Source organism: Ursus arctos, unplaced genomic scaffold (genome assembly GCF_023065955.2).
Source record: "Ursus arctos isolate Adak ecotype North America unplaced genomic scaffold, UrsArc2.0 scaffold_14, whole genome shotgun sequence".
NCBI lineage: Eukaryota > Metazoa > Chordata > Mammalia > Carnivora > Ursidae > Ursus > Ursus arctos.
Window position 1 is genome coordinate 21,070,910 of NW_026622808.1, and position 26,903 is coordinate 21,097,812.

Sequence of the window (26,903 nt, forward strand, 5' to 3'; positions counted from 1 at the left end):
ATGTCAAGAACTTCCTGATGCTTAGAGCCTCCCTCCTCCTCAGTCATTCTGCCCTTGTCCCCAAAAGTTGCACCATGATTCTGGAATGCCCTTCCCAGCCCACAGCTTTCTCTTTTCTTACTCAAAATGTTTTACAAATACATCTGTAGGCACTCACTCCGTTCATTCCCATGGGCAGAGCCAAGATTTTCCACTTTATGTTTGAGCAGAGATGAGGTCCCCAGAGCGAGAATTCAGGTCCCTTCCTGCCACTCTGCCCAGACTGGCCAATTACCCTCCTCTCTCCCTAAGTCGGTTCCCTTGGCCCCACAGGAACTGGCCTGCGTTTGACATCTTTATAGAACAGTCTCTTCGTATCTCAGGCTGATGTTTGGGTTCCATCACCTACCTGTTCCATCACTTCCTCATACCTCCCCTCCTCTAAATATTACAAGGCGGCATTTTGTGACTTTTCCAACACTATCTCTTTGTTCAGGTGCAGGACAAGGATTTGAGCAAAATCCAGATGTGGGGGACACCTGGGTGGCTCAGTCAGTTAAGTGTCCACCTTCAACTCGGGTCATGATCCCAGGGGTCCTGGGATGGAGTCCCACATCGGGCTCCCTGCTCAGCGGAGAGCCTGCTTCTCCCTCTGCCGGCTGCTCCCCCTATTTGTGTGCACACACTCTCTCTCTCTCTTTCTCTGACAAATAAATAAAATCTTTAAAAAAAATCCAGGTGTGGTAGGCAAGATTCCTGGGATTGAATGCACCTCTGAGCGCCATCTTGTCCATCAGGATCTATGGGCATTAATCTGCTCCGTCCCCCCAACACTGCCTCATTCCTTTTGACCCAGCTCAGGAGTCACCCTTCCCAGGGGTCTTGCCCCACTCCTGCCCACTCCCAAACACCACTCTCATTAAAGATTCTTCTGTGTTCCCATGGCCCTCAAGTTTAAGGCATACAACCCAAAGCAGCGTAGCTCAGAGGTCAAAGGAACAAGGTGTAGCATCAGCAGATGGAGGTCAAATCCTCCACCCCTCACCAGCTGTGTGACTTTGGGCCCGTTACTTAACCCCTCTGGGCCTGTTCCCTCATCTGTAACATGGGAAAGACAGAATATCTACTTCCTAGGAGCACCATTCCCCAAGATGATACGTGTAAGTGAGTGGTGAGCGCTGATGGACTATGAGGCCTGGAGAGTTATGCGCACTCCATATGCAGCACCGTGATCCCATGAGAGCCGACTCGTGTGGGCTGTAAAACAGGGCCTGGCAGCGAATAACGTAGTGGTAGTAGTAGTCTTGTCGGCATTTCTCACACTGCCTTGATAAACTGCCAGTTGAATTGTCTGCCTCCACAGAGGAAAGGCTATGTCGTTTGCTCTCTGAATCTCATACAACAGGCACCTAATAAACGGCTGTTGAATGACCAAATGAAGAAACAGATTCTGTTGGGCCCTACAGGGCATGAAAGTAAACTCAAAGGCCACTCCCCTGTGCAGAAGGCACGTCAAGGCTGGTCTGAAGACTCCAAGGCAAGGGCCGACCCACTTCCTCTGCAAAGGGCCAGGTAGTAAATTTTTTCGGTTGTGTGGGTCTCACGCTCTCTATTGCGACCATTCAGCTGTGCTCTTATAGTGGGAAAGCAGCCATGGACAATTGGGTGAATGAATGGGCATGGCTGTCTTCCAATATTTTATTTATGGGCACTAAAATTTGAACTTCAGAGTATTTTCACAAGTCACAAAAGGTAATTTTTTCCCCCCACAACCATTTAAAAATGGAAAAAGAAGGGCACCCGGGTGGCTCAGTCAGTTAAACGTGGGGGACTCTTGATTTCAGCTCAGGTACTGATCTCAGGGTCCTGAGATCGAGCACCGCTTGGGGCTCTGTGCTCAGCACGGAGTCAGCCTGTCCCTCTCCCTTCCCCCCACTTGTGCTCTCTCATAAATAGATTAATTAATTAATTAATTAAAATAAAAATGGAACAATAACTCTTAGATCGCTAGCCGTTTAAAAGTGGGGAGGGGCACCTGGGTAGAGCACTCTTTAGGCGTCTGCCTTCGGCTCCGGGCGTGATCCCGGCGTTACAGGATCGAGTCCCACATCGGGCTCCTCCGCTGGAAGCCTGCTTCTTCCTCTCCCACTCCCCTGCTGTGTTCCCTCTCGCTGGCTGTCTCCCTGTCACATAAATAAATAAAATCTTAAAAAAAAAAAAAAAAAAAAAAGCGGGGAGCAGGTTTGATTTCGCCGGGGAACTGCAGTTGGCCCACCCTCCCAATACGGCTTCACCCAGCCAGACTGCGCTCCCAGGAAAGCGGGCCTCGCATTGGGCCAGGCAGAGTGGGCGGGGCCTGGGAAGCATCGTCACGTCCCACAGTTGGGAAGAGAAAGCGCGGATTGGTCCACTCCTTTTGGCATTCAGTCAATCAAATCAGCGCGGCTCTGTCGCTTAGCCCCCGCCTCGCGCCTGCGCCCGCGTTACGCGGGGAGTGCGTCACGCCCCCATGCGCGCCCAGGACTCACTTCCGGGCACAGGCACGGCGTGACGTCAGGAGGAGGGCAGGTAAGTACGCGCGGGCGGAGGGGCGGTCAGGCCCGCTGAGGGCCCGGGGTTTGGTTGTGTTTCACCCGACCTCGCAACCGCCCGATGGGGGACGAGCAGGCTGGGGGCTGCAGGACTCTGCGGTTGTGGGCCCATGTCCGGAGCCAGCTCCGGTCTCAGCCGCGACCCCCGACTGAAATCCCCGGGCCTTGGACGCGACCTTAGTCCCAGCTCCGGGCCATATTACGCCTGAAGGGCCCTTAGATTTATTATCTGAAAAATGGGACCAGTGAGTCCCTACCTCACTGGGTTATGGTGAAGATTCTGATGCTTGTAAAACGGTTTGGCATGAGAAATAATCGAAGGTACCAATATTTTACTCTGCATCAGGCGCTGGACTAAGTACTTCAACTCACTGAGTTTTGACAGCAACCTTATGAGGTTGATGCTTTTATAAACCCTCTTTATAGATGAGAGAAGTGAGGCTCAGAGAGAAATGCTTTGCCAAAGTCAAAACGCTAGCAAGCAGAGTCAGGATCCAAGCCCAAGCACTATGCCCTAAGCCAGTGGGGGTTTATGATGACTTCTGACACCAAGGACTAGAGATTTGTATACATTCATCCTGTAGCCCCACCTGTGCCAGTCACTGGGGTGGTAAAACCCCATAAGAGCCCCGGCTCCTGTAAATGGGGTACCCCGCAAACACTTCCCAATGTCTTATTTCATTCACAGCAGCCCCAGAAAGTCCTGTCACCGTCATATACTCTTTACAGGTGAGAAAATATAAGTTCAGAGACGCACAGACAGTGGCTGAAGTCACCCAGTTAGGAAGGAGTGGAGCTGGGATTCAGGCCCAGGGAACTGTGCCCCAAAGCCTGAGTGGGCACTTAGCTGTTTTGTTGACAAGAGCATTTTTAGGTTGCAAGTGACCTTGGGAAAATCTGGTCCAGGGACACACTTTACAGATGGAGGATCTGAGGTGAAGAGATGCTCAGGGTCATGGCAGAACAGTTTACATCTGGAAGTTTGCACCCCAGCTTCACCTCTGACCCTGGGCAAGTTACTTAAGCCCCCATGTCCCCGTTCATCAAATAGAGATACTAGTGACATAATACAGACGAAACAAGGCTGTGATATCAGACTCGGTACAATACCTGGCATGCAGTAACTGGTAGAGAGTACACAGCTAAGTTGGCAGAAACAATTAGAAACTTCCTGACTAGCACAGGGAGCCAACAGACTACATCCACAGGCCCAAACCAGGCCAGTGCCTGATTTTGTACAGCCTGCCAGCTAAAAATGGTTTTGACTTCATAGGTAGTTGGGAAAAATCAAAAGGAAGTGTATTTTGTGACAGCTGACAACCATGTGAAATTCAGAATTCAGTGTCCAGGGCGCCTGGGGGGCTCGGTCGATTGGGCATCTGCCTTTGGCTCAGGTCATGATCCCAGGGTCCTGGGATGAAGCCCCACGTCGGGCTCCCTGCTCAGCGGGGAGCCTGCTTCTCTCTCTCCCACTCCTCCTGCTTGTGTTCTCCCCCCCCCACCCGGTCAAATAAATAAAATAAAATTAAAAAAAAAATTCAGTGCCCACAAATAAAGTTTTGATGAAATGCAGCCGACGCTTGTTTACATGTCGTCTGCAGCCGCTTTCTAGCAGTGACGGCAGAGTTGAGTCATTGGGACAGAGGCGGTTTGGTCTGCATAGCCAGAAGTATTTACTATCCGGTCCTTGATAGAGAAAATTTGCCCATCTCCATTCTAGAATACACTTCAGTCCCTCGTAGCTTCTCTTTGGTGTCAAGTAGAACTTCCTTTTATTTGACCTCAGAGTCTCCCCTGCAGACATACAGGAGGAGGGAGGTCACCCACCCCCAGCTTAAGGAGCCTTGCATCTGATACTTGTGTCACCTGCACCAATTCTTAAGGAACTTCAATCAGCTGTGAGTGGTTCTCGCAGTCAGCATTTGTCAGGGGCTGGGCACTGTCCCAGGTACTGGAGATACGGCTCAGTGTGACCTGGCGGAGGAGACAGACTGTAGACAAGTAAACTGACACAGGGCCATGTGATAGGAACCCCAGGGAAGAAGCGACTTTAGATCAGGTAGTCAGATGAGGCCTCTGACAGAGATGATGTTTGAGCTGAGACCTGTGACAAAGAACAGACAGGTCGTGAAAGAGCATTCAAGGCAGTTGGCCTACACCTGCTGAGCCTTTGAAGGCAGCCAGGGAGCCAGCGTGACTGGAACAGAGTGAGGGAGAGGGAAAGGGCTAAGAGGCGGGCTTGGAGAGGCAGGCAGGGGCACCACAAGCTATGGGAAGGGGTTGGACTTGGTTCTCAAACCGATGGCAATCACTGGAGGGGTTTAAGCAGAAGAACAACATTTCAGATTTATATTTTAAGATCTCTTTCTGGTCCCTGTGGAGAAAACAGACGGTGGTAGTCAAGGGCAGAGCCAGGAGAGAAGGGAGGAGGTAGCTGTGCTGGTCCAGGCAAGTGATGATGGGGGCTGCGGAATGATGAGAAGTGTCAGGTGTGAAATATATGTTGGATGGAGAGTAAACAGGACATTGTCTTTCTTTTTTTTTTTTTTAATTTTTATTATGTTAGTCACCATACAGTACATCATTAGTTTTTGATGTAGTGTTCCGTGACTCATTGTTTGCGTATAACACCCAGTGCTCCATGCAATACATGCCCTCCTTAATACCCATCATCAGGCTTGCCCATCCCTCCACCCCCCTTCCCCTCTGAAGCCCTCAGTTTGTTTCCCAGAGTCCATAGTCTCTCGTGGTTCATTCCCCCTTTTGTTTACCCCCCTTCATTCTTCCCTTCCTTCTCCTACCGATCTCCCTGCTATTCCTTGTGTTCCATAAATGAGTGAAACCGTATGATAATTGTCTTTCTCGGCTTGACTTATTTCCCTTAGCATCATCTCCTCCAGTCCCGTCCATGTTGCTGCAAATGTTGGGTAATCGTTCTTTCTGACGGCTGAGTAATATTCCATTGTATACATGGACCACATCTTTATCCATTCGTCTGTTGAAGGGCATCTCGGCTCCTTCCACAGTTTAGCTATTGTGGACATTGCTGCTATGAACATTGGGGTGCATATGGCCCTTCTCTTCACTACGTCTATATCTTTGGGGTAAATACCCAGGAGTGCAGTTGCTGGGTAATAGAGTAGCTCTATTTTTAACTTTTTGAGGGACCTCCATACTGTTTTCCAGAGTGGCTGTACCAACTTGCATTCCCACCAACAGTGTAAGAGGGATCCCCTTTCTCCACATCCTTGCCAATATTTGTTGTTTCCTGCCTTGTCAATTTTTGCCATTCTAACTGGCGTAAGGTGGTATCTCAATGTGGTTTTGATTTGAGTTTCCCTGATGGCTAATGACACACTTTTTCATGTGTCTGTTAGCCATTCGTATGTCTTCATTGGAAAAGTGTCTGTTCGTATCTTCTGCCCATTTTTTGATTTGATTATTTGTTTCTCGGGACACTGTCTTTCTAAACAGACAAACACGGCTCCTTGGAGGATCATCTAAGCTGCCGCCACCCCACGGAGCCCACGGCATCTCTGCCAGGAAGCCGTGGCCCCTCCACCAGGCTCCCCGGAGGGCAGGACTGGGCAGGGGCTTGACACTGCGCAATCCGTGTCTCATCGTCTTTTCAGATCAGCCGTGTTGAGGGCGAGGACCGGTAGGCAGCTGCCAAGATGGTGAGTGGACAGCCTTGTGCTCATTGGGTTTCTCTTCTGGTCTTTGTCAGGCCTCCAAAGTAGCCCTTTCCTCCCCATCTCCAAGCTGTAAGGCAGTATTTCCAAACTCTGGAGCATGATCTGTTTGGGGCAGTGGTTCTCAAACTTTGCCATGCGCTTAAAATCACCCAGGCAGCTTTTTTCTTTTCTTTTCTTTCTTGGTTTTGTTTTTTAAGGAGGTGAAATTCATTAACCACTGTTGAGTGTACGATTTAGTGGCATTTAGTATTTTCATAGTGTGGCACCGCCACCACCTTTATCTAGTTCCAGAGCATTTCCATCTCCCCAAAAAGGAAATCCTGTCCCCATGAGCAGTCACTCCCCAGCCCCGCTCCCACAGCCCCTGGCAGCCACCGGCCTGCTTCCTGTCTACAAGGACGCGCCTGTTTGGGACATTCCATATAAGTGGAATCATGCCATATGTGGCCTTACGTATGTGCCTTCTTTCCCCGAACAGAACGTTTTTGAGGTCATCCACATTGTAGCAGGAATCAGAACTTCATTCCGTATTACGGCTGAGTAATATTCCCCTGTCTGGATTGGCCACATTCTGTGTGTCCGTTCATCCACCGATGAGCATTTGAGTAGTTTCCACCATTTGGCTGTTGTGACTAGTGCTGCTGTGAGCATGCGTGTGCAAGGATTTGTTCAAACACCCATTTTGCGGGATGCTTTTTAAAAGCCCCGTGTCCTGGCGCCGCACCCTAAAGCAGACCGTTCCAGGTGAACTTCCGGGGGTGGGGCCAGGCATCAGGGGGATGTAACATTCAGCCAGGTTTGAGACCCACTACTTTGGTGGATGATGAGGTCAGTATATTGGGTGGCTGCCAGCATTAAAAAAGCGAGAGCCTTGCCCCCGGAGTAAGCGTTCTTTCTCTCACAAAAGCTGTGCTGTGCTTCACCGTGTTACGTGTGCGTGTGCACGGGGCAGCGTTTCATGTGCTTGCTGTCGGTCGTGGTCCCAAAAACACTAAACACCCTTGCTTTCGGGGAGTCCGAGTCTTGTGGGATTTTCCCCAGTGACGAAGGTGGCGCGCCGGTCCCCAAGTCACGGTCTCCACTCAGACCCTCAGAACCCAGCGCTTCTCTGGGATGTCCGTCAGTCTCCCTGATCTGGGTCCCGCCCCTCGAGGCTGCACAGTGAGGTCTCCTCCAGGACACCCTCTCTGAGTCACGTCTCTCTTCTGCTTCCCAGGGTGAAAGGAAAGGTGTAAACAAGTACTACCCTCCGGATTTCAATCCTGAAAAGGTAAGGGCAGGTTCCCTTCCCCGTGTCCACACTAGCAAAGAGACTCCACAGAGCAGGGGCCGCCGAGCACGTCATCCGCTCCTGGAGTCAGAGTCTTTGTTCCCAGGGGTAGATGTGGCTGTGTCGTCAGTGACCTTTTACTCTGGGCCCAGCTTGGCGTGTTTCCAGCGAAGGTCAGGAGGAGGTCTGGCACACACGCTCCATGTCAGACCCCCTTGCTCTCCCAGCTCCAGCTCCTCTGGCTTCCCCTTTGTTCCCTCGGCTGTCCCCTCCACCTGGAATCTCCTTCTTCTGACCACAGGCTCCTTCCCTCCCTTCAGGTCTCTCCCCACAGCGGGCCTCCCTGACCACCATCTCGTTCTCTGTCGCATCACCTAGTGCTTTATTTCTCTTTGTAGCTCTTATAACTCCCTGACGTGCTAGACAATATCATTTGGATATTGTCTGTCTCCCCCTCTAGAACGTCCGCCTGAGGGCAGAGATGCCCATCTGTCCCGTTCACAGCTGTGGTCCCACACTGTAGGCACTCTGTAAGGGTCTGGGAACGAATTGTTCCAGCCGTGTGATCCCAGGCACATGACTGGCCTCACTGTGCCACAGTTTCCCCATCAAAAGGGGAAATAAAAATCAGCCCAATGTCACAGGATCCTTAAGGGGTTAAAACGAGATGATGCAGGGCACCTGACTGGCTCAGTCGCTAGAGCTGTGACTCTTGATCTCAGGGTTGTGAGTTCGAGCCCCACACTGGGCGTAGAAATGACTTAAAAATAAAATCTTAAGAACAAAAACAAACCAAGAGGAGGCACATGAAGTGCCCAGTAAGTGCTGACCACTGCTGTCCCCTCACCTCATTGTCCCCGCAGCACCAGAGGCAACTACAGTCACCGTCCCCAGCTGACAGTTGGGAGAAACAGAGGCTTAACAGGCAAAAAGCTGCGTCACTCCCCAGGGTCACGCAGCTCTTTCAGCTCCTAAATGCAAGAGCAGAGATTCAAACTCACGTATTCCTGATTCCAACCTGCTTCCCCAAGGCCTCAGCGCCTCACGGTGTGCTGTTAGCGCGGGCCGCAGGACACGGCAGGCGGCCTCTCCGCTGGGAGTGCCGGCGTGCCGTGCTGACCCGCCCCCTTGTCCTTTCCGCACAGCATGGCTCCCTCAACCGATACCACAACAGCCACCCGCTCCGGGAGCGGGCTCGGAAGCTGTCACAGGGCATCCTCATCATCAGGTAAGGCCCTGGCACCACCTGGGGACCCCTGCACTTTGTGCCACCCGGTATCGGGCTCTAGGAGACTTGGGCACCCCTGACGCGGCCCGGTGTCGCAGCGTCTAATTCCAGAAAGCAGGAAGTGGCTCTGTCAGTCAGCTGTTGCTCTCTCAGCTGTTCGGGGGTCACCTGCCTGGGGACTGGCTGGGCCAGCACGGCCAGGCTCTGCTGCACCTGTGTCTCGTCCTCCAGGTGGCTAGCTTGGGCTGGTTCACGTGGCAGCACCCAGGTTCCAGAAGGGAGTGAGCGCAGGCATGCAGGGACTCTTGAGGCCAAGCCCCAGAGCAGGCACACTGTCCCTTCTGTCTCGTTGATGGCCCAAAGCCAGGCATGTTGCGGTGGGCGGGGGGGGTGGGGTGGTCCCACCTCTTGACAGGAAGCGTTGCAGAGTCACATCGCCTGTGCCCACCAGCCCCTCCCACTCCGTCTGCGGAGCCCTCAGCCTGTAGGACAGTGTCTTCACCTCATTATTCCTCACTTCATGGTGTTTTAAAACGGGAGCTCTGCTGCACACGCGTGACCAGATCACATGGTGCAGACAGAAGCGCAGAAAAGAAATCCAAGGACCGAACAGCAGCTCTGCTAAACTCTGGTTGGGCCACGGCTCCGCTCAGCTCGCTTCCTCCTCCGCTCCAGCTGGTGTAGCTGACAGGGTGAGGTGTGAAGACGGGGCCACACTGGTGGAGACTCACCCGGACGGGGTGAGCCAGCGGGAGAGCAGGGTGACAGGACCGGCCTGGCTGCAGGAACGCCCCCCGCTCTCTGTGTCCCCACGCGCATGCCCTCTGCCGTGCGGCTGTGGCGGAGGCGCGGGCGCGCAGACCCAGGCAGGGCCCGAGCGGACAGGTGCCGATAAGCCATTTTCTGTTCACGTAGGTTTGAGATGCCGTATAACATCTGGTGTGACGGCTGCAAGAACCACATCGGCATGGGTGAGCTCCGCCTGCCCTCTGCTCCTCACCCCACCCCCAACCACTCAGCCTCGCAGACAGGGAGCCCCTTCCCTGCCAGGCCCGTGAGACACCATCTCCACCAGGGGCCCCTGATCAGGAATCGGAGAGGAGATAGGCTCCCCAGTGACCGGTGGGTTGTGGACACCTCGCTGCAGAACAGTGAGGAGGCCCGGCTCTGCCACTTCCTAGCTGGGAGACCCTCAGCGGGTGACTTAATCTCTGTGCCTCAGTTTACCCAGCCATAAAATTCAGCTAGTGTGAGTGCCCACCTGTGTGGCACACGAAGCACATAGCGCACAGGAGGGCTCATAAACTCAAACTGCCACTGTCCCTGTCTGGACCCCTGTCCGTGCCCCACATGGACGGATGGACAGACAGACACGGGTCCGTGGTCATAGGGGCAGCTCTGAGACCGCAGGCCGGTGACTTGACCCGCCTGGCTTCCGTTTCCAACTCTGATACAGGGATCCTCAGCCCTTCACGCAGCGCCTGGCCCAGGACAGCAGCTCGCTCTGTAAATACGAGTGGTGGCCCTTGGCACGAGGGTCCGGGGCCGTGGAAGAGCAGGAGGAGGAGGCTGGGCCACCCCAGTGCTGAGGAGGGGATGAGTGACACTCCCCCTCCCCGCCAGTAGGTCCCCCTGATTGGACCCAGCCAGGGGCATCTACTGCGAAGGCCACCAGGTGCTCAGGGGACAGAAGCAGGGTGCAGCCTGACACCAGAGGCGGGCCACCCTCAGGGCTGTGAACCGAAGCAGCCACCAGGAAAGGAAAACTCAGGGCCACACCACCCAGCAGCCCAAGCTCTGTTTCTGTAGTTTCAGCTGTTTTCACGTAATGAACAAGATTAAGCAGATCAAGAGTGTATATCATCTAATCAGTGAAAAAACAAAAAACGCGGACATTAATAACAAAAGCCAACCGTCCTTGAGCACTTGCCATGGCCCAGACCCTGTGCTGCGTGAGCTGTGTGTACCGTTAGCTCCTGTGATTCTCTCAACAGCGCTGCGTGGTAGGCTTTATAGCCTTCCCTGTTGAACAGATGGGGAAACTGAGGCCCAGAGGGCCAAAGTAGCCGGCCTAATGTACCTGGTTGGAATGTAGTGGAGTCAGGATTTGAACGTGGACCCTCCTACTGCCACCCACACTCCTCTGTGGCTTGAGCACCTGTCATGGATCCTGGACATGGCTGTTTCCCACCTTGACTATTAGGGCCCTCTAGAGGTGTCTCTGGAGGAAGTCCACCCCCATCCAAGGAAAAGATGCTGAGCTTCCCTTCTTTCCCTCTCCTCCCAGGTGTTCGCTACAATGCAGAAAAGAAGAAGGTTGGCAATTATTACACAACCCCAATCTACAGGTACAGGCACCCTGGTGGGCATCTCAGAGGGACGTATCAGATAGCTGCAGGAAGAGGGGGCTCCAGAGCAGTCCGACTAGAAGGGCAGCCTTTCCATGATGGCCACTCCCTGCGGTCCTTTCCTGGAAACTGTCCTGGTCTGTCAATCAGGACACATCCCCTCTGCCTGGAACCCTCCATGGCTCCCACCTTCCTCAGAGTAAAGGCCTGAGCCCTCCCCATGGCCCATAAGGCCTTGCACGCTCTGCCCGGTCCCCTCCCTATCCTCACCTCCTCCCACTCTCCCCCTCGAGGTCCCTCACACACCCCAGGAAGGCCCCCACCTCAATTTCCTCAGCCTGGAACGCTCTTCCCCAGACAGCTACAAGGCTCCCTCTCCCTCGGGTTTCGGCTCCAACACCGCCTCTCAGGCCTTTTCCAAAGCAGCGCTCACCACCCGACACTGGTTGCTTATGCCGTTGCTGCCAGTGTGGCCTCTGCCGGAAGGTCAGTCCCTCCCTGAGCAGGCTGGCACCCTTCACTGCTGTGTCCCCAGCAGCTGCCGCCCAGCCCGCCGCAGGGCAGTCTGACTCGGGAGGGTTTGTTGAATACCCGAGTGAACAACTGAATACACACCAGACAGAGGTCAGTTCCGGGCTGATGGGACAGTGTCTGTCTCACCCACGCTGTAACCCCAGACGCAGAGACTTGGTGCGTAGTAGGTGCTCAGTGAACACTGGTCGAGTGACCCGCACAAACAGAAGGAAGCAGGCAGGGCCGACAGGTGGCCTGGGGCCGCCGCAGTGTCCTGCCTTCCGCCCTCTGCCCACCCAGGTTCCGGATGAAATGCCACCTCTGCGTCAACTACATCGAGATGCAGACGGACCCCGCCAACTGTGACTATGTGATCGTGAGCGGCGCCCAGCGCAAGGAGGAGCGCTGGGACATGGCGGACAACGAGCAGGTGCTGACGACAGGTGAGCGGGGGGGCGGGGGGGTATCCCGAGGCTAGCCCCGAGCCAGCCGTGCGGGAGCCTGAAGGCCCTGCTGCCTTCTGGCCGTCACAGAGCACGAGAAGAAGCAGAAGCTGGAGACAGACGCCATGTTCCGCCTGGAGCATGGCGAGGCCGACCGGAGCACACTCAAGAAGGCCCTCCCCACCCTGAGCCACATCCAGGAGGCCCAGAGCGCCTGGAAGGATGACTTCGCGCTCAACAGCATGCTGCGGAAGAGGTTCCGGGTGCGCAGGGGCCCTGTCTGGGGGCGGGACCACAGGGGGCGGGGGTCGCCCGCATCGGGAGGGGGAAGAATGCAGGGGCAGCCCTCGCCCCACCACATCCTAGCTATAGGTGGGTCATTGAGCCCTCTGAGCCTCAGTTTCCCCATCTGATCACGTCCCTCCCTCAGGGCACCCGTGGGAAGCCCCAGCTTGCCGGGCACTCACCTGATGCTCAGCTCCTAATACCTTTCGTGGGTCCACTCCACTATCCCAAAACGAAGTCCGTAGATTGTCAACGCACCCCTACGTGATTGCCAAAGTCATCTCTGCAGTGCCCTGTGGTTAAACAAACAAACAAACAAACAGGGAAAGTCACCTACAATGAAATGGAATGTGCATATTTCAGTATACGAATGCTTGGCCAAGACCCCTGGCCTGGCATGGCAAGTCGCTGAGGGCACAGGGCAGACACCGGCTCGTGTCCCCAGGGACACAGTCCTGGCTTGAGGACACCCCGGGGCCCTGCTGTCAGTGACCCCAGTGGCTTCTGAACTTGTACCGAAGATGCTCAGGGGAGTCACGTCTCAGGGAGTCGGGGCCCAGGATCAGATGAGTGCACCGTGGATGGATTTTTCACCCTCTGGGGCATCCGGCTGGGCTCTGGAAAATCCTGCGGGACGTGAGAAACTTCTCCGTCTTCTCTCACTCTGGGGGGTGTCTTGTGCCGCCCCCCCCCCAGGCAGTACCTTCCCCAGCAACCGCCATGGGGCACCAGCTGTCACCATCCTACGACTCCTGTCCCTTCCTGCTTCCTTTCCTGATCGTTCTGTGGTCATTATTAGGAGTAAAACTGCTAGTTTTCTTACTAATTGTTCGTTACCGAAAACATATGCCTCCAGCTGGGCCTGTGCTCCGAGCTGTGTCCCCTGCCTCCGGGCACCTCCCCATGAGGTGTCTGAGGGCCCTCAAACATAACCTCCCAACAAGCCCCCATCTTCCCTTTCTCAGCAATGGAGGCATCTTCTCTGTCCTTCCAGGGACTCAGCCCCAAAACCTGGAGTCGACTTTGACCCCCCCTCACCTCTGTCTCCTGTTGGCAAATTTTTCAGGGTCTGACCACTCCCACAGCCCCCATCATCTCCTGCCTGGACCAGCACAGTCTCTCTGCCCTGCTCTCCAGGCTCCTGCCCCCCCACTTTCCCCACATACAGTCTGTTCCCCGCATGGCCACCAGGAGCCACCTGTGAGTCCCTGAGTCATTTCACATCTCTCTGCTTAGAACCCTCCATGGCTCCCACTTAAAACAGAAGCCAAAGTCCTCCCCATGGCCCACAGCCCGAATGATCTCGCCTCCCCTCACTCACTGTGTTCCAGCCACACTGGCCTCCTCACTGTTCCTCCAAGCACACTTCAGCTTCTGGGGCTTTGCACAGGCTGTTCCCTCTACCTTGGAACACTTTTCCACCAGATATGCACATGACTCCTTCACTCAAACGCCTTTTCTCAGATGTGACCTCCTCAGGGAGACCTTGCCTGACCCTTCCCTCTCTCCTGCACCACATTTACAGTTGAACCCTTCGCTCACTCCCTCCCTGCTTCCCAGCATTCTTTCTCTCCTCGCCACTTTGTCTCACCCACTAGAATGTCAGCCCCGTGAGGGCAAGGGTTTGTCTGCTCACTGCTGCATGCCTGGTATCTAGAACAAGGGCTGGTACAAGCTGATCATTCTGTAAATATTCATGGAATGAATGAGCAGAGGACTGAACAGTACGCGTGTTAATGACACCCGGATTTCGCACTTGCTGAGTGACTTCTGCGTCCCAGGCCCTGTGTGAGGCCCCTTCCTCGAACGAGCTTGAAGGGGAGGAAGCTGAGTGGAGGGACACAGCCCAAGTCAACGGGCAAGGAAGAGTGGGTCTTTGACACCCACCATGCCTTTCCCCCACCCTGTCCTCCACCACACAGGAAAAGAAAAAAGCCATGCAGGAGGAGGAAGAGAGGGACCAGGCGCTGCAGGCTAAGGCGAGCCTGGCCATCCCACTGGTGCCCGAGACAGAGGACGACCGCAGGCTGGCCGCCCTTCTCAAGTTCCACACCCTGGACTGTGCGTGGGGAGCCAGCGGGTGTGGGGGACTGGGCGGGCAGAGATGGGGGTCCCCGGCCATGAGTGGGCCGTGACAGGCCAAGGCAGGGGGCAGCTTTGGACCTCCTTCCCTCTCTTCCCTCCCAACCCCCAGCCTACGAGGACAAGCAGAAACTCAAGCGGACAGAGATCATCAGCCGCTCCTGGTTCCCCACTGCCCCGGGCCCCGCCACCAGCAGCAGCAAAGCCGGCCACGTCCTGAAGAAGCTGGCCCAGAACCGCAGATCTGCACCGGCCTGCTCCCCCGTCACTGTAGGGGACCTGGGCATCGTGCGGCGGCGGTCCCGGGAGGTCTCAGAGAGCCCCCAGCACGCAGCGGAGAACCCCAAGTCTGGGGAGCCTTGGGTGCCAGATGGGCCCACGTCCCCCCGAGACTGCTCTCCAGAGACAGCTGAGACCCCCAAGAGCAGGGGGCCTCTGGGGCAGGAGGGGAAGTGTCAGGACAGGCCCCAGTCCCCACCAGGCTCCTCTCAGGAGGCGGCCACCCCCCAGGACACGCCACACCTGTGCACCCTCAGCTCCTCTCTTGTGGCTGATTACTCCGACTCAGAGAGCGAGTGAGCAGTTCTGGAGACCGGACCTGCTCCAGAGGCTGCCACTCGCCCAGGAGGCCCCTCAGACTGCAGCCCTGCTTGCCCACCAGCCCTTGGAGAGCTCAGACGCTGCCCCTCCCCAGACCTCGCCTTCAGCCGTCCACGGCGGGGAAGTTCCTTATTTGCTCCTGGAGAGGGTGTTTGTGCCTTGTGCGGCAGCATCCCAGCATTAAAGCCCTGCTTCTTTGTCCCTGCCTCAGGTTGCTAGACGGGCCGGGGCTGTCTTCCCCCACCCCTCCCAACTGAGCTTCCCCGGACTCTCACCAGCCATGTGAAGCTGCAGCCGCAAGTGTGGGCCCGGCCACGGTCCCCCATGGCGTGACGAGGCTGTCAAGGTGGTGGCTCAGGCGGGTCTGCAATCAGAGCAGACTTCCCAGAAGTGGCAGCCTGGGCTGAGTGTGAAGGGTGGAAAGGGAACCAGGCCGCAGGAGCCCCATGGGGAAGGTGGGGGCTGGGAACACAGGCCATGCCTGAAGCAGCCAGGCCTGGAGTTGCAGGTGTGGGGTTTTCATCATCACCAGCCTGAGGGGATGCCTGGGAAAGTCGTGAAAGTGCCCCCCTTCCCTTCCCTTTTGAAGGGAACTGGTGAACTGAGCAGAAAATGGCCTGGAAACAGCAGGGCATCCAGAGATGAAGCCTACCCTCCTCCCTAAACCATGGAAAAGGAAGATCAGTTAACAGATAACCGATGGGGTATTTGCAGTGTGTGCGCCAGGCACTAACCTAGGCCCCGGGGAGACAGTGGTGAACCAGACAGACGCGCGGCCCTCTTGGGGCTGAGGTTCCAGCCAGATTCTTATTTGGCCCTGTCCCCCAGGGGCGATGGTGGCCCCAGTGGCCGTCCGCAGCTCACCAGCCTTTGCTCCCTGCCGGGATGGAAAGAGATCAGGGCAACAGTAAGACCCCTTAGTCCTTGGAATTCCCCGATTCGGGCCTTTCTCTACTTGAGACCACCTTCAGCACTCGCTCTGGCCAAGGTCAGCCGCCTAAGAGTGTCCCCCTGGGGCTTGGGAGCATGCTATGAGGCCCTAATTCTGGCCGGCTAAACACAAGGCCCAGAGCCCAGTAGTTGCCCCATAAACGCTGCTGTCTCCTTTCCAGCAGGCGACTAACCCCCCAAACTTAACCGGGAACGTACTGTGGGATTAGTCACGTGGACCGCGGGGCCTGCGGGTTTGCTGTGCGCATGCGCCTCCTTGGAGGAGGGGCGCCGGTCCCGCCCCCTCCTCGCGTTCCAGGTCAGCCCCGCGTGCGAGTTGCCCGCCCTGCTTCCTGAGCGGCTGTGAGCGGGGCGGTGACACCATGGCTCTGGAGGCGATCCGCTACTCTCGGGGCTCGCTGGAGATCCTCGACCAGCTGCTCCTGCCCCAGCACAGCCGCTACGAGCCAGTGGGCTCGGTGCGCCAGGCCTGGGAGGCTATCCGCGCCATGAAGGTGGGGCCACGCGGCGGAGTGGCAGGGCTGGGGTGGGAGGGGGCGCCCCCGCCTGACGCCAGGATCCCCCCCCTCCAGGTGCGCGGCGCCCCGGCCATCGCGCTCGTGGGCTGCCTCAGCCTCGCCGTGGAGCTGCAGGCGGGCGCGGGGGGACCGGGACTCGCCGCGCTGGTGGCTTTCGTGCGCGACGCGCTGAGCTTCCTGGTCACCGCCCGGCCCACCGCCGTCAACATGGCCCGCGCTGCCCGCCACCTGGCCGAGACCGCAGCCCTGGAGGCTGAGCGCGAGGGTGCCACGGAGGAGGCGGTCCGGGAGAGGTAGGGGGACCTTGTGCCAGGAGCTGCTCTACGTGGAGGCTATGAACGCATTTTTTCGCAGAGCGACCCGGTTTACATATAAGGAAACTGAGGCACGGCACATCAGTCCAAGGCCACACAAGCAGGACTAAGAGTCCACCCCAGGCAGCTGGGTCCCAAGGTCCTTGCACTCAGTCCCTTGACTCTGCCTCCTGAGAACATGTCCAGCCCCACCTGCCTTAGAGGTCCTTTTCTGAGCCACCACATTCTCCTGGTTTTTGCTTTTGAGGAATGTTTCCTGTCCTGATCCCCTCCCTGCCGTTTTGTTTTTCCACTCTCCCCTGCTGTAGCTGTGTGGTTGCCGTCTGTGTTCCTTGATCCCACCAAGCTTGCTCCTGTCTCAGGGTCTTTGCACATGCTATCTCTGTAGGCAGGCTACAGAGCTAACTCTCATCAGGTTTCAGATTTCTGCCTTCCCCACCCCTTCACGTAACACAGCTCATCTCTCGTGCTCTGTCCCGATTCTGCTGCCTTCTCCTTCATTAAGTGTGCACCGCCTGCCTCCCCCTCCCTACTGTGAGCTCCACAGGGACAGAGATTTTTGTCCTGTTCATTGCTGTGCTCTCCCACTTACCTGAGGTAAACGTGTTATGTGAGCAAATGGTGTGACAGGTGACAACGGCAGAAGGGTGTCAGCCCCACAGCCGGGAGAGGCTTGAGCAAGAGGGCTCCTGCAGCGTAGCCTTGGCCAGGGAGGAGGGGCTAGCCTGGGTCCCAAGGCCTGGCGACTGGTGCTGAGAGCCCCTTGTTGGCCCCAGAGTGATCCGCTGCGCTGAGGACATGCTGGAGAAAGACCTCAAAGACAATCGGAGCATCGGGGACCTAGGAGCCCGCCACCTGCTGGAGCGGGCAGCTCCTGGGGGCGGCAAGGTGACCGTGCTGACCCACTGTAACACTGGTGCACTGGCCACTGCTGGCTATGGCACAGCTCTGGGTGAGTGGGCATCCATGGGAATGGGGAAGGGCCCTTTTTGGATGCTAGAGAAAGAAGCCCTAACCACTTTACCCACCAAAAAGATATGAATTTATTCTTGTACACAAGTGCTTAGGGCGTTAGCTTCAGGTATGGCTGGATCCAGGGTCAAATAGCGGCCTCAGGATCCATCTGTCCCCATTCCTAAATTCTGCCCTCCATGATGGCATCATTCTCATGCTCCACACGTCAGCAGGGAGGCTGCTAGGGTTCAGGTCATGAAGAGCCAAGGGTCTCTAAGCTGACAGTGCCAGAAGACTCTTCGCATCTCAGGGGCTTTGATGGGGTCACTTGCCTATCCAGGATCACTCGGTCAGTGGGTCCAGCCCAAGCCATGTTCCTAGAGAATGGGCAGGATGCAAATTCCAAGAGTGCTGAGAAGGGAGGAGAGGACCCCCCAAAAGAAAGATTGGGGTGGCCCTTCCTTTGTTCCTAGGGACTGAGGCCTTGATGGCAAGACATCGATGTATTCACTCAACAAACATCAATTAGGAACCAGAGTGCCCTACCATTCCTGCATACATGCACTCCTTTATTCACTCAGCATTTACTAAGCACCTACTGTGTGCCAGGCACAGTTCTGGGCACTGGGGACCCACCAGTGAACACAGTAGACAGAACCTCTGGCCTGAGGAACAGGAAAGAAGGAGGAACAAACAACCAATCAGTAAATATGTGTGCTGTGTTCAAAGGTCATTAAGTACTAAAGAGAAAGAGCCGGGAAGGGGTCAGAGGTGTGGGGGCTTGCTGTGGGAGATGGGGGATCAGGGAAGGCCTTACCGAGATGTTCTCTGAGCACCCATGTACCCGGCAGAAGGAATCACTGCAAGGGCCTGGGGACGGGACTGTGCCCGGTGAGCCTTTGGTGAGCTGTGCCTCATTTTTTTTTTTTTAATATTTATTTATTTTGAGAGAGAGAGAGCACGGGGCAGAGACAGAGGGAGAGAAAATCCCAAACAGGCTCCACGCTCAGCATGAAGCCCAACACTGGGCTTGATCCCACAACCCTGAGATCACAACCTGAACCGAAATCAAGGGTCGGCCGCTCAACCGACTGAGCCACCCAGGCGCCCCTGTGCTTTGCTTCTAAACAATAAGCCACCCCTGCCCGTGTGTCGCTTTCCATCTCATCCTGACATCCTGGTGGGCCGGGCCCCACAGGTGTGATCCGCTCACTGCATGCCCTGGGCCGTCTGGATCATGCCTTCTGCACCGAGACCCGACCCTACAACCAGGGAGCCCGGCTGACGGCCTTCGAGCTGGTGTACGAGCAGATCCCCGCCACCCTCATCGCCGACAGCATGGCGGCGGCTGCCATGGCCCACCGGGGTGTGTCAGGTCAGCAGGTGCGGCACCGGTGGGCAGGGCTCCAGGCGTCCAGGGCCAGGTTATGACCCCAGCATCTTGCTCCCCAGCTGTCGTCGTGGGAGCCGACCGCGTGGTTGCCAACGGTGACACGGCCAACAAGGTGGGCACCTACCAGTTGGCCATCGCCGCCAAGTACCACGGCATCCCCTTCTACGTGGCTGCCCCCAGCTCCTCATGTGACCTCCGTCTGGAGACGGGCAGGGAGATCATCATCGAGGAGCGCCCAGGGCAGGAGCTGACCGATGTCAATGGGGTCAGGATCGCAGCCCCCGGTAAGCTGTCCCCTTAGAGGGAGGGCACCACAGCGCCTGGGCACCTCCCTTTAGGCACCGTGGCCCTGTCATGGGAGCCGGTGAATTTAGGGTAGAGTCAGCCTTCTGGGGCATAAGCAGCTCCTTCCAGCCATATCTTGGAACAGAAGCACCTTGCAGGTCAGATTCCAGGTCAGAGTGTACAACACTAATGAGTTAGGAGACTTAGGGCAAGTTGTCCTGCTGTTCTCCGTCTGGGTTTCCTCCCTTGAAGAAGAAATAAGAATACTGCCTCCCCTAGTGCCTGTGAAGAGACACTGATGTTCTCAGCTTCCCCGTGCCGCTGGCTGCCAGGAGCAGGATGCCTGAGCTCTCCCGCCCCCAGGGCCCCAGTGCTCCCTTCTGATGATGTGGTGTGTCCCATCCCTAAGATGAGCTCCTACCATGGCCCAGCTCATAAACCCCAGGGCGCTCGTGAGTTCACCCACGTGACGTGGAAGACAGTGCGTGGCCCTTGCTTAGTGCTCCTTAGATAGTAACAATTAGGATTGGAAATCTTTTATAAAAAGGACCAGTTAAGATCCCTAAGCACTGAAAATACTGTGGGGCTGCTACCCCAGAGTCCAAGTACGGAGCCAAGGTAAAACCACACTATACAGCTAAGCGCAGGCAAGTCCTAACATTCTGTTGTTTTGTGCTCCAATTCCTCACAGCTTTTTAAAAATAGATATATTAATTCCGTAATTTTTTTTCCTCCGTTTTGCTTTTGGTGCCCCTGCTTTCCTGGAGGCCTGATGAGCACTGGCCAGAATCTGTAAGACTGTGTAAAGCAGCATCAACAACACCCCCCTCCCCCCACAATAAAACCAGGGCAGCAGGGTAACCAGGATGCGAGACACGGGCCAGGTACAGTCTGCTCCAGCCAGTGGTCCCAGGAACGCAGACCCTAGGGGGATGGGTCTTCTGATTTTTCCAACAGCTACATTTTGAAAGCTGGCAGCTAACTCAGTGGTTTTAACAACTGTAAGCAGAGAGAACAGAGGCCATGAGTTTGCAGCCTCTTGTGTAAAAGGTTGTTATTCATTCAGCAAATATTTTTGAGTACCTGGCCGATGCTCGGTGCTGCGCTAGGGCGCCGGGGATACAGGGGTGAAAAAGACGTCAGTGCCCCTGCACTTGTGGAGCTGACAATCCAGTGGGGAAGACAGACAACAAACAAGATAAATAACAAAACCACAGTGTTTGTTAGAAGCGGGTGCGAGGGCAGGAGAAAGACACAAGGCAAGGACGGGCATGGGAAGGGTCTGTGCGGGGAGAGTTAGACGCAGTGATTGGAGAAGTCCTTGCTGGGAGGGTGACATCTGAGCGAAGACCTGAAGGAAATGAAACGGTGAGTCACGTGCCTACTGGAGGCAGAGGGGACTGCCTGCACAGAGGCTCTTAGATGGGTTCCTGGAGCTTACAGAGACCCTTGGAGCCGGCAAAAGTGGGGTAGATGTCTATAAGACTTCTAAGCCTTCTTGGACAGTGACCGCCCAGGAATGGTGGGGGGTGTAAACTTGTTCCTGGGTGCTAACACCCCATGTAGTGCCTTCGTGCCCTTACAGGGTTAGCATCCCCAGATTGTCAAGGGTTCCCCAACTCATGAACCACCGTGCGGGAGACAGGTGATGAGCTTGAGAACTTTCACAGAACCACGTACCTGCCTTCTTGCCTCCCCTTTCTCTCCCGCAGGCATTGGGGTTTGGAATCCTGCCTTCGATGTCACTCCCCACGACCTCATCACCGGCGGCATCATCACAGAGCTGGGGGTCTTTGCTCCTGAGAAGCTCCGGGCAGCCCTAAGCACCACCGTGTCCTGAGGGTAGGGACCCTAGGTGGACCCCAGAAGTAACCTAGGGACCCCCAGAAGTAACCAACCTGACTCTCCATATCCTGGCCCTGTTCCCTTAGGTTTTATAATAAACTTCTCGAATGGCTTGCTCCCAAACTGACCTCCTTCCCCCAACCACCCTTCTTCCTAGAGCAGGGAGAGCACACAGGGCCTTTGCATGGCCCTTAAGGGCCCTGTAACTGGAGCCAGCCTGCCCAAGTGCAAAACCCAGCTCAGCCCCTTTCTCTACAGTGTGATCTTGGCCAAGTCACTTCTCCTCTCCATGCTTTGGTGTTCTCATTTATAAAATGGGGACAATACCAGCACTGCCCTCTTAGGTTGCTTCATGGCTAGAACCAGGGCAGTGACTGGGGTACAGAATTTTAAAGGGGACACCTAAAAGCTCATTAATCAAGATAAATAATAGCTTCATGAAATATTTTTTATTTTATTTTTTCTAGAGAAAGAGTGAGCACAGGTTGGGGGTCGGGGCAGAGAGAGGGAGAGAGAAAATCCCAAGCAGAATCCATGCTCAGCATGGAGCCCAATGTCCGGCTAGATCTCACAACCCTGAGATCAGACGCTTAACCAGCTGAGCCACGCAGGCGCCTCTGATTTTATTTTTTTAATATTAATTTTTTTAAGTAATCTCTACATCCAACATTGTGGCTCAAACTCAAAACCCCAAGATCAAGAGTCACATGTTTCTCTGACTGAGGCAGCCAGGCACCCCTAAAGTTTTATTTATTTATTTATTTATTTATTTATTTATTTATATCATTTTTTTAAAGACTTTATTTATTTGTCAGAGAGAGAGGGAGCACAGGCGGGGGGGAGCAGCAGGAAGAGGGAGAAGCAAGCTCCCTGCTGAGCAAAGAGCCCTATGTGGGACTCCATCCCAGGACCCTGGGATCATGACCAGAGCTGAAGGCAGTCATTTAACTGACTGAGCCACCCAGGCGTCCCATAAAATTGTATTTTTAAATGTTGAGAATACTATTTATATTGATTACTGAATTTTAGGCACCTGTAAAGTTTGCACCAGTGCCTCAATCACTTCACCCTAGTCCTAAACTAAATTTTATGTACAAAGAACATAAAACTAAGCTTTACAAAACAAATGAGCGGTCAGTAAATGTTATCTTACCATTATAACTTTTACTAGGAAGTTTCTGCGAAGGGTCGCGTATGGTCCGCCCTTTTGCGGTCCTGTCTGTGTAAAGCTTTGCCACGTTGTGTCCCGTGAGCCTTTGCGCCCTGCGGCCCCACTGTATCCCACTTTGCCCTGCGCCTTCCGGCTGCGATTGCTTACAGCCCCGCCTTTTCCGGCGCATGCCCCATCATGGCGCAGGGGCAGCGCAAGTTCCAGGCGCGGAAGCCGGGGAAGAGCAAAGCAGCGGCAGCGGCCTCGGAGCGAAACCGGGGCCCCAGGAAGGGTGGTGAGGAGCTGTCAGGGGTCTGGGGAGTGAGGAGGGCCTGGGGCTCCCCGGCCTTACGCGAGTGCGTCTTTTCCTAGGTCGTGTGATCGCCCCCAAGAAGGCGCGCATCGTGCAGCAGCGGAAGCTCAAGAAGGTGAGTGGGGGCTTGCGAGCGGCGAAGGAAGGAGACTGGAAGCCCGGGGGGGGGGGGGGGGCAGAGGATGGTGCCTGGGCCCGGTGGGGGAACCTGGAGAACTCAGCTCTCTGAGTCTCAGTTTCTTTCGACTCCTGTGCCATGGGTACCGGAACATCACGTACCACGTTCCGCGGGCCTCGGAGGAGCAAGGCCTGACGCGCAGAGAGTGTTCAGCACACGTTAGCTGCTCTCGCTGTTACCGTTCATAGAAATCAGGAGGGGAGGTGGCGTGGCAAAGTAGAAACCCCAGCTTTGCAGAAAGTGCTGCGTGCGGTCGCAGCTCCATCAACAGCTAGTATTTCTTCACCCTGAGTCTTGTACATGTAAAATGGTCATAGTCATAGCACCTCTGTTCCAGAGTTGTAAGGATTTAATGCCATGGGCCACTTGTAAAGCGCCGAGAACAACACAGGACACAAGGGAACGTTAGCTGCGTTGGTTGTCATTTTTGTGGTTGTACTTAAATGCAGCTTCTTTATATAGGTGGGTAGGGCTGAGTTTATAAAGAAGTTTAAAGAGATTTGAAACTGGTTTTACTGGAGTCAGATTTGGGTTCAAATTGTACTCCACGCTAACTAATGCGTAGTCTTGAACAAATTGTTTAGTTTCCCCAGACCCTCGGTTTTCTGAGACCTGGGTACCCAGCGGTCCGCTTACCTCCATCTGGCAGCGGAGGCGGGCTGTCTCATTGGCGTGTCAAACTCAGCATAGCCAAAACCAAACTCCTGATCCTCCCCTCTTTCCCCGACATGACGCTGCCACAGTCTTGATTCAGGAAGACTCTGTCCTTCCAGATACTTGGGATCATCCTCAATTCCCTCCTTCTCTCACATCTGGGTCTGATCCCATCCTTTTTGCTTTTAGTATTCATTTAGAATCCACCCATCATTCCCTTACCTGGTCCCATCCCATCAACTACCACCTGGACCCGTGCAGTGACATCCTCCCTGGTCTCCTGCCTCCTCCTACAGCAGCCAGAGGGCGCCAGTGAGCACCCAAGTCTGGGCACCTTGGTCCTCTGCTCAGAGCCTTCAGTGTCTCCCAACCCACCTCAAGAAAAGCCAAAATCCTCCCCGTGGCCCACAAGGCCCTGCATGATCTGCCCTTGTCACCTCCCTGCCCTCCGCTCCCATTTTCCGCCTTGCTCACTGGCCCCTTATCCCACCTCCGCACTTTTGCACTGGTTGTTTCCTCTGCCCAGATTCTTCCAGAAATCCACATGGCTCCCTTTCTCAGAGTCTAGTCTGACTGCAGGCAGTGCTTCTGAGCAGCTGTCCCCAATAACACACACTCCTCACTTGTTATCCTGTGTTCTTTCTTGGATAGCAGCATTTCCCTTCACTTTAACCTAGCAGGTCATGGGCATTTATGTCATCTCCATACACACGCTGAGTGCCAGCTCCCTGAAATTTTTCTGTGTCTTGTTTGCTGTTGTGTCCCCTGCACCCAGGTATGTGACAGTCATGGTGGTTATGGTGGTCATGGAACTCATAGGCAGGATGGGGTGGTTTAAGAAATATGATTAAAGTACCAGTTTTTTACCCCAACCCCTTTGCCCTTGCTCGCTCACATCTCTGTGTCTCGGAACCCCAGTTCTGCCATCTGCCAGGCGGAGATGACATGGGCCAGGAGGGACTTCTGCCTGGAAGCTGAGACCAAAGGCTCTGGGCACGTAGGGTTCCAGTCTCCCATCCCTCACCTGTTTGGGGAAGCCTGGGCAAGTGCCTCCTCACTGCAGGAACCTGTTTCTTCATCTGTGAAATGGGAATGAGCAGAGATTTAGAAGCTGAGGTCCAGACACGGGAACGGAAATTTTTAGTGCAGGGCAAAAGCAGGACTTAAACCCCAGACCCTTAGGGGCTGTTTCGGGGCGAGCTGCTCACCCAGCCCCCATGCGCTCTCTACGGAGAGAGGGCAACAGGTCAGGCACTACCCGCCCTCCAGCTCAGGTCCCAGTCTCATTGCCCTGTGGTTGCCCCCTCAGGACCTGGAGGTCGGGATCCGGAAGAAGATCGAACACGACGTGGTAATGAAAGCCAGCAGCAGCCTGCCCAAGAAGCTGGCGCTGCTGAGGGCCCCTGCCAAGAAGGAGGCAGCCTCTTCCTCCTCCACCAAGACACCTTCCTAAGGACAGCAGCCCGTTGGAGGCCATCACCACAGCCTCCGGGCTCAGCCCCATGCCGGTGACCCCATAGACGGCGCTGTAAGGAGGAGCCGCGCTCCCCGGAGCCTCAGGGGGCGTGCATCTCAAGTTTCATTGGGGGCCTAGCCTGTGAGCAGATGATCAGCAGATCTGAAGTGCACTGGTCAGCTTCCCAGGGTGCCATGGACTCCAGAAGGGAAGGAAATGTTCACCAACTTCCTGTGTCCCCGTCCTCCAGTCTTGTCTCCACTGGTTTAACCCAAAGCAATAAACCTGACTGTGATTCCTCCTGGGCTCTGCCTGCTCCTGTGAGTGGGCCGGCGCTGGGGCCCAGGTGCCCCAACTAGGCTAGTCCCCACAGTTTCCACCAGAGACCAGCCATGTGCCCGGGGGGGACGAATGGGCTTCTGCACCTTCACCCCGGGAGCTGGAGGAGTCTTTACACCCCTCCCACCCTGGGTGACTCCCACCGACCTCACTTGCCCGCACACCCTCCACAGACATGCCTAGGTCACCGCCTCTGCCAGAGACAAGCCAGGCGTCTTAGGGAGTGACTTTCCCATCCGTAGGACAGATGCTGACACCACCTGGGAGGGTCTCGGTGCCAGTTAAACCAGAATGCACTTCTGAACTGCTCGGGCCACCTTGATCTTGAAAGCCCTGACAACTTGTATTTATGTAGTATCGCCAGTGGTCTAGGCACTGTTCTAGTGCTTTCCACCCCACTTCAGCCCTTGTGATGGCCCGGTTAGGTCATGTCACCAACATGACAAGAGCAGGGATTTGCACAGCCACCAGCAGGGTCCTCGCTCCCTATTGACCAGCCGCTGTCTCTTCTAGACTGAGGCTCTCCTGCGCCCTCTTGGGCCCCTCTGTCATTCGTTGTTGGCAGTCTGCTGGACTGGACCGGACCGTGCGTTCCTGAATTTGACAGCCTTCCTGCCCTCCCCCTGCTGGGGTGTGGGCAGCAGGTCACGGCTCAGGAACTAGGCTGCAGACCAGGGTGATGCTGAGCTGCTGCGTTGGGGGAGGTGACGGCCCTGTGGGTACAGTATGACATCTGTGAGTGACTGGCCCCCAGCCCGCGAATCCACCGCAGATGGCTTTTCTGGGCCCCACACGGTGGTGGTCAAAAGTTTCTGAACTACTAAAATGTTGCAAGCTAGGGGACATCCCCTGTGGAAAAGTTTGGTGGTCCTCAGTAAGTTTAGTCTAGAATCACCGCCTGACCCAGCCATTCCACTCTGAGTCACATGCCCAAAAGGACTGCAAACGGGGACTCGACCAACAGCTTGTACACGAATGTTCACGGCAGCACTAGTTGCATTCTACCTGAAGATAGAAGCAGCCCAGGTAGCCCTCGATAGACGGCGGGTAGCGTGTGGCCCTGTACGGCGGCCGCAGTGCACGTCCAGCGTGAGAAGGTATGAGGTGCCCGCGCGCTACAACACGGATGCACCTTGAAAATGTGCTGCGTGAAAGACGCGGCCACAAAAGGCCATGTGTTGTAGGATTCCATTGGTGTGAAATGTCCACAGAGATCCACAGAGAGCAGACCAGTGGGGGCGGTGGGGACTGCTAATGGATGCTGGGGTCATTTTTTTTGGAGTAAAAGTTCTGGAACTAGACAGAAGTGGTGGTTGCAAAACAGTGTGAATACTGAATGCCACTGGACTGTACACTTTTTTTTTTAAGGTTTATTTTATTTTTAAAGATTTTATTTATTTATTTGACAGCCAGCGAGAGAGGGAACACAAGCAGGGGGAGTGGGAGAGGAAGAAGCAGGCTCCCAGCAGAGGAGCCTGATGTGGGGCTTGATCCCAGAACTCCGGAATCACGCCCTGAG

The 26,903-nt window shown here is 55.3% G+C and overlaps 3 protein-coding genes and 1 long non-coding RNA gene across 9 annotated transcripts; 3 read left to right on the plus strand and 1 right to left on the minus strand.

Annotated features, from left to right (window-relative positions):
* The first annotated feature begins 2,447 nt into the window (after nucleotides 1-2,447).
* On the plus strand, nucleotides 2,448-15,233 carry YJU2B (YJU2 splicing factor homolog B). 4 transcript variants are annotated; one of them, XM_026488084.4, is made up of 11 exons: nucleotides 2,465-2,547; nucleotides 6,045-6,247; nucleotides 7,482-7,535; nucleotides 8,681-8,763; nucleotides 9,679-9,734; nucleotides 11,051-11,111; nucleotides 11,469-11,597; nucleotides 11,925-12,067; nucleotides 12,158-12,330; nucleotides 14,275-14,413; nucleotides 14,547-15,233. In XM_026488084.4, exons 2-11 carry the CDS (start codon nucleotides 6,245-6,247, stop codon nucleotides 15,011-15,013), a joined length of 1,308 nt encoding a protein of 435 aa, XP_026343869.1. In that variant the 5' UTR covers nucleotides 2,465-2,547; nucleotides 6,045-6,244; the 3' UTR covers nucleotides 15,014-15,233. The 4 variants fall into 4 exon arrangements, with proteins under 4 accessions (XP_048083000.1, XP_026343869.1, XP_026343870.1 ...); XM_026488085.4 differs by having other exon boundaries at nucleotides 2,542-3,299; XM_048227043.2 differs by lacking the exon at nucleotides 11,469-11,597 and having other exon boundaries at nucleotides 2,448-2,547.
* A 101-nt stretch (nucleotides 15,234-15,334) lies between these two features.
* Nucleotides 15,335-24,932, plus strand: MRI1 (methylthioribose-1-phosphate isomerase 1). 3 transcript variants are annotated; one of them, XR_008959063.1, is made up of 8 exons: nucleotides 15,335-16,479; nucleotides 16,558-16,796; nucleotides 17,594-17,769; nucleotides 18,970-19,146; nucleotides 19,224-19,448; nucleotides 21,162-21,291; nucleotides 22,817-22,872; nucleotides 24,899-24,932. XR_008959063.1 is itself a non-coding variant. In XM_057311557.1 (6 exons), exons 1-6 carry the CDS (start codon nucleotides 16,348-16,350, stop codon nucleotides 21,287-21,289), a joined length of 1,077 nt encoding a protein of 358 aa, XP_057167540.1. In that variant the 5' UTR covers nucleotides 15,335-16,347; the 3' UTR covers nucleotides 21,290-21,414. The 3 variants fall into 3 exon arrangements, 2 of the variants coding, with proteins under 2 accessions (XP_057167540.1, XP_026343874.1); XM_057311557.1 differs by lacking the exons at nucleotides 22,817-22,872; nucleotides 24,899-24,932 and having other exon boundaries at nucleotides 21,162-21,414; XM_026488089.4 differs by lacking the exons at nucleotides 22,817-22,872; nucleotides 24,899-24,932 and having other exon boundaries at nucleotides 18,970-19,154; nucleotides 21,162-21,264.
* On the minus strand, nucleotides 19,367-21,299 carry LOC130543594 (uncharacterized). Its single transcript, XR_008959064.1, has 3 exons — nucleotides 21,130-21,299; nucleotides 20,533-20,800; nucleotides 19,367-20,448 (listed from the first exon to the last, which is right to left on the minus strand). It is a non-coding gene; the product is annotated as an uncharacterized LOC130543594 (long non-coding RNA).
* Nucleotides 22,603-25,350, plus strand: CUNH19orf53 (chromosome unknown C19orf53 homolog). The gene is made up of 3 exons (XM_026488090.4): nucleotides 22,603-22,739; nucleotides 22,817-22,872; nucleotides 24,899-25,350. Exons 1-3 carry the CDS (start codon nucleotides 22,643-22,645, stop codon nucleotides 25,040-25,042), a joined length of 297 nt encoding a protein of 98 aa, XP_026343875.1. The 5' UTR covers nucleotides 22,603-22,642; the 3' UTR covers nucleotides 25,043-25,350.
* The last annotated feature ends 1,553 nt before the right edge of the window (nucleotides 25,351-26,903 follow it).

What these genes read in the sequence shown, in the direction of transcription:
- YJU2B (XM_026488084.4), top strand. An exon ending in CGGATTTCAATCCTGAAAAG is followed by an intron (nt 7,536 to 8,680) that starts GTAAGGGCAGGT and finishes CTTTCCGCACAG; the next exon opens with CATGGCTCCCTCAACCGATA. An exon ending in CGAGCAGGTGCTGACGACAG is followed by an intron (nt 12,068 to 12,157) that starts GTGAGCGGGGGG and finishes TGGCCGTCACAG; the next exon opens with AGCACGAGAAGAAGCAGAAG.
- MRI1 (XM_057311557.1), top strand. Translation starts at nt 16,348, where the DNA reads ATGGCTCTGGAGGCGATCCGCTACTCTCGGGGCTCGCTGGAGATCCTC. An exon ending in GAGGAGGCGGTCCGGGAGAG is followed by an intron (nt 16,797 to 17,593) that starts GTAGGGGGACCT and finishes TGTTGGCCCCAG; the next exon opens with AGTGATCCGCTGCGCTGAGG. An exon ending in TGGCTATGGCACAGCTCTGG is followed by an intron (nt 17,770 to 18,969) that starts GTGAGTGGGCAT and finishes CGGGCCCCACAG; the next exon opens with GTGTGATCCGCTCACTGCAT.
- CUNH19orf53 (XM_026488090.4), top strand. Translation starts at nt 22,643, where the DNA reads ATGGCGCAGGGGCAGCGCAAGTTCCAGGCGCGGAAGCCGGGGAAGAGC. An exon ending in CCGGGGCCCCAGGAAGGGTG is followed by an intron (nt 22,740 to 22,816) that starts GTGAGGAGCTGT and finishes GTCTTTTCCTAG; the next exon opens with GTCGTGTGATCGCCCCCAAG. An exon ending in AGCAGCGGAAGCTCAAGAAG is followed by an intron (nt 22,873 to 24,898) that starts GTGAGTGGGGGC and finishes TTGCCCCCTCAG; the next exon opens with GACCTGGAGGTCGGGATCCG.